Here is a 6545-nt window from a genome sequence, read left to right on the forward strand (position 1 = left end):
AATAATAATAATAATAATAATAATAATAATAATAATAATAAAAATAATAATAATTAGTCATAAGAAAACAATTCATTACAAAATTAAGCATAAAAAACAAAAATAAAATGGTAACCAAGACACAAACAAAAAACAAATCAATAAATGTACCCGCGGCGAAAAGACAAAGCAGAAAAATATGCTCTATGCAAATGAACACAAACACACGAGAATAATAATAATCAAAAGAAATCAATGGAAAAAAGAATGAATGACTGAATCACAACTGAAGCCTTGCCCAGCCACACCTGTCCACCACACGCCACTGTGACACTTAGAACACTGCACGCCAACCCCCCAGGCGCCCTCCGTGTGTGTGTGTGTGTGTGATGAAAAGACGTCGGACACTCGCCCTTCCGTGTGTGTGTGTGTGTGTGGTGGGTTTGACGGTGTGGTTGTAGTGGTGATGTGGGTGATGATTGTTAACCCTTTGAGTACCATGACACGCTTCAATATATTAATTCTGTTTGCTATTTGGTGATTTTATTCAGCTTCAGAAACTCATGTGGGGATTAAAATAGTGAAGACTTCCCGTTAATCTTCTGACCTCCATAGACCCTTCCTAACGTCAATAAAATAGTCTAATCGTTGACAAATTTCAAGGTAAAAATGTGTCCCAGTATTGAAGGGACTAAGAACATGAAAAAAAAAGAGTGGCGCTGCACGAGGCTGTCAGGCACACACATGAGGAAAGCTACTTAATTCCATCTATCATCGCCCTCCATAAATTTATCTAATCTATTGACTCAGCATTAACAACATGATGACTGATTCCGTCTCATTCAACAACCACTCTGTTAGACTCTGACAAGTCATTGTTATTCTTATTATTATCATAATAATTATTATTATTATTAATATTACTAATACTATTGAAGCTGGTGTTAAGGAAGCAGCGACCGTTTAGAAGTGAATTACCAGTGAGCAGCAGCAGCAGCAGCAGCAGCAGCAGCAGCAGGCGAGGCAGAGCAGCAGAGCGGTGCACCAGAGAGGCCAAGGTAAAAAATGTTCTTAAGAAAATAATTTATTCTTTGCTATACACGACCATATACATAAAAAATTACACCTTTGTACACGAGGCGCCTTGAGTGTGGCTGGTAACCTGGGGGCGTTCGGGGGCGGGGCGGGGCGGAACAGGCAAGGTGGGGACGTTACTTCATGATGTCGTCGATAGAGAAGCCACGCCGCTTCCTGCCGCTGTCCTGTTCCGTCGCCGCCACCGCCGCCGCCGCAGCCGTCAGCAGTAGGGGTTTCTTGATGGCGGGCGCCGCCAGGGCCTCCAGCACGCGCCGCCGCGGCTCAGGGTCCGCTGCCTCCGTCTTGAGCGGCGGCGAGTACAGCGGGATGAGCGTCACGTCGCGGGGCAGCGAGGGCGTGTGTGCGGTGAGGCACGACTCGGAGGACGACCTGAACAGCGGAGAGGCGGTCACGCCGCCAGCCGGGGAGACTCTTGGCGGAGACACGAGGGGAGGAGAGATTCGCGGGGGTGAGGTGGGCGCCCGTGAGGCGGCAGGTACTGTATCGTGGGCGTGCTGCGCCTTGTGCACGGCGAGGGTGCGCGCCTGGCAGAATCCCTTGCCGCACGCCTCGCACTTGAAGGGCTTCTCCTTGCTGTGGATGTACTTGTGGTCGCGGAGGTGGTCCTGCCTCCTGAAGGCCTTGCCGCAGATGTCGCAGGGGAAGGGCCGCTCGTCCGTGTGGGTCCGCTCGTGGATCAGCAGGTTGTAGCTCTTGGTGAACTCCCGCTGGCAGTACTTGCAGATGTACCGCTTCTTGGGTCTGCTGAGGCGGCCCCCGGGAGTCAGCAGCAGCCGGTTCAGGGCCAGCTCGCCCGCGCCCAGCGCCGCCCATGGCAGCTGGCCCAAGGGGTTGCAGCCCTGCAGCAGCCCCGCCAACCGGGGATCTATGGGAGACCCATGTTTACTTTGGGCGGCAGCGACAGACGCCAGGGCGGGGAATATCGGGAAGGGAGGCAGCAGCGGCAGCAGGGAGGGTCCTCGCGGCACCCAGGGCGTGAAGGCTGACCCTCGGTCCAGCCCGACGCCCAGGCCTGGAAACTGGAACCCTGAAGGACTGGTGGGCGTGGGTGGCGGCGTCAACAAACCTGTGAGGAAACACAGCGTCACACACCTGCCGCGGCGGCCCGGGCACCTCGCGGCCACAACAACAACAACTCACAACAACAGCAAGACACAAGACACGTACCCGATTGCGTGCACTCCTTTTCCGAGCCTCGCTCCTCTTCCCGACTGGTCGCCATCTTCACTCCAAACCACAACAATTAACTTCTAATTCGGGCGAGTGAAGCGACCTGACCCGCGACACAGCTGAGCGAGTGACCGGCGGCGTGGTGCGGCCTGCGCGGGGCGGGGTGCAGGGGACACTGAGGCGCTGCGGCTGACGGGGCCCTGAGCGATATGGGTGCGGGCCGCGGTTGCCAACTCTCCCGGGGCACCACAACCCGCTGCGGCCAACCCCCACCACACACCGCCGCCACGCAACACACACCGCCACACACCGCCCGCCGCCACACACCGCACGACCCTCGCCACACGCACACGTCACAAAGCCAGGAATTAAAACAGGACCAAAAGACAACAGCTGCACACTGGCGCTCACCCGCACAGCCTGCCCCGCCCCGCGACACAACACCCCGACACTCGCACCAACACACCAACACACAAACACCACAACAAGACCCAAAAAAATAACCCCCCACCACCACCACACTGCCCCACGACTCGACCCCAGAGCAAAATCGTGGCGAACGCGCAAAATACTTTCTTCCAGGGGCAGAGAGGCGCCTGGGAGATAAAGACGGCGGCGGGGCGGCGGGGAGGCGGGGGAGGGTAGGGGCCGGGGGCGATCAGCTTGTCGTGACGGAGGGGCGTGGCCAGCACAGTCGCCATTGGACGCCGCCGCCTTGGCCCCGCCCTCCCAAGATTCCAGCGGGTGATATATGTGTACCTGAGTAGCCTTTATTAATCTCTATAAAGGCGGCTTTATCGTACGTGTAAGCCTTTTGCGAACAACGTCCTGCAGGCTGCTCGTGCTGGGGTGGCGGGGTCAGGGGGGGAGGGGAGGAGGAGGAGTAGGATGGGAGTTAAGGAGAGAGGAGGAAGAAAGAAGAAAAAGGAAAGGAAAGATTGAAGTTTTACAGTATACTTACATGCACACACACACACACACACACACACACACACACACACACACACACACACACACAGCAAAATAAAATTAAAACGAAGGAAGTTGAAGTAACAAACCTTTACAACAACAACAACAAACAACAACAACAACTACTACTACTACTACTACTACTACTTATGAGTGTTATTGTTTTATGAGAGGAGGAAAGTAATTAATGACTGCGTGTTGCAACTTCACACACACACACACACACACACACACACACACACACACACACACACACACACACACACACACACACACACAACCAGTTCTATCACCAGTACTCCGTCACCTTATCGATTGCCTCCCAGACTAAGGCGCCCACACTCACTCTCTACAGCTCGCCCCGCACCTGTCTGCCGCCCCGAGGAACTCACCTGCCCCTGGAAAGAGATAAGGAGGTCAGTAAGCGAAATGAATGATAAATAAATAGATGATTACATAAATGAATAAATATGTCACCTTGTAAACCCCTGAAGAGAGTGACAGTATAAGTAAATCAATTAATAAACAAATAAATAAATAAACAGATAAAGAAAGAAACCAACTCCACAAGAAACTGATAAAAAGAATAAGAAAGAAAGAATGAATGAATGAAAAAATAATAGCAAAAATAATAATGATGATAATAATAATAATAATAATAATAATAATAATAATAATAATAATAATAATAATAATAATAATAATAATAATAATAATAATAATAATAATGATAATAATAACGATAATAATAACAATAATAATAATAATATTAATAATAATATTAATAATAATAATAATAATAACAACAACAACAACAACAACAACAACAACAACAACAACAACAACAACAACAAAAAGGAAGGAAGAAAAAGACAAGAAATAATAACAACAACAATAATGGTAATAATAATAATAATAATAATAATAATAATAATAATAATAATAATAATAATAATAATAATAACAACAACAACAACAACAACAACAACAACAACAACAACAACAACAACAACAACAACAACAACAACAATAATAATAGCAACAACAACAATAAACACATGTCCACAACAAAATGATTTACCTGAACTAATTTACATCTCTATTTAGTTCTTCATTCCCACAACAATAAAAAAAAAAACACTCATGAAATACAATTAAAAAAAAAAAAAAACATTCCCACAACAGTTAACAAGCACATTTAACTCAATTTACATATCTCCTTTGTTTTCACTCACACAGTAATCAGGAAACACAAGAACACTCAGTATCCACGACTCACCTCACGAAGCAACACAAAAAACAGAAGTATAATGAATTCCAGCAACAGAAAACGCATATAAGCTCCTTCATTTACATCCCAGTTTGTTCCCATTCACACGGCATTGCGGAGACCCTGACACTCGCGGCACGTGCAAAGTATAAATTGTAAAGCCACCTTGAGTCACGCTCCTTACCTAATGAAAAGCCACTGCCAACACCTGATCTCCACAACGTATAGATTCACACAACTATTCGTAATCCAGCGACGCCCACGCACACACACACGCACACGCACACACACACACACACACACCATTTTTTAGTTCTTATTCTCAAAGTTCTGTGCTTCACCTTCACTATTTCAAAAGGCTTTATTTAAATTTACACGAGTTTTTGTTTTGTTTTTGTGGGGGTCTTTTGTGGTTCTAGAGGCAGAGTGACAAGATTTCTACATTATTAACTGGAGAGACAATCTTGTAAACCCCGCTAATCATCTCTGTGGGGTTGAAAATAGTCATAGTGAGAGCAAGGCGTTTCTAAATACTAGCCATTATCATCCAAACTTTTATCATTGGATGCACATTATTACAAGTTGCTGCGTGTATTAGACTTCCATAATGTATAGATTAACACAAAAACTTCCTTACATTCCTCTATTCTTCTCACACACCTACGTATATTTCATCCTCCTCAACTCTTCAAATATTATCAGCTCTTCACTATTACACACTTCCATTCCTGCGAAGGCAACAAAATATTAGCAAAAAAAGAAAAATAATAAAATAAAAAGGTCACTGGAACTGCAGTTTCTCTAAAAGATTCGAAAGAATTAGCCGAAAGCCTTGGACAAATGTCTTGACACCTCTCTCTTAACATATATAGATTAACCTCTTCATTACCATGACATCTTTCCATATCCACTCTGCTTACTATTTGGTGATTTTACACAGCTTCAGAAACTTATGTGGTGATTAAAATAGTGAAGACGCAGGCTATTAATCTTCTGACCTCCATACACTCTCGCTAATGTCAATAAAGTTGTCTAATCGCACTCAAAACTCAGGGTAGAAATGCGTCCCAGTACTGAAAGGGTTCACGCAATAATAACATGTAGATTAACACTTTAAAGCTTCTTTACAATCTTATAACACACATACTTATACCTTACCTCGCAAATTCTTCTAATATGATCCGTTGCCCAATATTATACACATCCATAAAGGTTAACACAGTAACTTTTCACTCTCCTATAATCTTCTAACACGCGGGCAGGTATACATTATCACTTTTATGAATCCGGATTGCTACGAACGAAGAACTAATATAATCTGTTTCCCAATATTACAAACTTCCATAAAGATTCCCACAATAACCTTTCACACTTCTAATCTTCTAACACACACACACGTATATTTTTCCCTCCCAGACAAGCACACATCACATTTATGAATCCGGATGGCTGCGAACGAATAACTGCCTAATATAATCTCCTACCAGATATCACAAATTTCCATAAAGATTCCCCACAATAACTTTTCACACTCCTAATCTAACACACATACGTATATCTTTCCCTCCCAGACAAGCACACATCACATTTATGAATCCGGATGGGTGCGAACGAACAAACTGCCTAATATAATCTTTCCCAATATCACAAATTTCCATAAAGACTGCCCACAATAACGTTTCACACTCCTAATCTCCTAACATACACTCACATATACCTTTACTACACTAGAAAATATTATCAGCTTTACCACGTTTATGAATCCGGATGGCCACGAACGAGGTAGCAAAAAAATAAAGAAAACGAGAGGTCAATTTAATACACCTCAGAGAGAATACCTGCTTCCATTCCTCCTGCACCTCCACCGCCCTCTTACTGGGAAATTGATGTTACAGAGGGCACGCGGGAAGCAAAAAGACAAAGACACCCCTTCCATTCCGCTCCCTGCTGCCCCTGAAGGATGCAAGGAGCGAGAAGGGAGCGAGGCCATGGCAGAGGAGGAGAATGTGTGTGTGTGTGTGTGTGTGTGTGTGTGTGTGTGTGTGTGTGTGTGTGTGTG

At 45.4% G+C, this 6545-nt stretch overlaps 1 protein-coding gene across 1 annotated transcript; it reads right to left on the bottom strand.

The window, feature by feature from the left end:
• Positions 1-1050: 1050 nt before the first annotated feature.
• On the bottom strand, positions 1051-2602 carry LOC123507168 (zinc finger protein 628-like). The gene is made up of 2 exons (XM_045259823.1): positions 2245-2602; positions 1051-2143 (listed from the first exon to the last, which is right to left on the bottom strand). The coding sequence occupies exons 1-2, from the start codon at positions 2297-2299 to the stop codon at positions 1191-1193; spliced, it is 1008 nt and encodes a 335-aa protein (XP_045115758.1). The 5' UTR covers positions 2300-2602; the 3' UTR covers positions 1051-1190.
• Between the last annotated feature and the right edge of the window lie 3943 nt (positions 2603-6545).

The sequence above is a fragment of the Portunus trituberculatus genome, chromosome 21 (assembly GCF_017591435.1).
Source record: "Portunus trituberculatus isolate SZX2019 chromosome 21, ASM1759143v1, whole genome shotgun sequence".
Lineage (NCBI taxonomy): Eukaryota > Metazoa > Arthropoda > Malacostraca > Decapoda > Portunidae > Portunus > Portunus trituberculatus.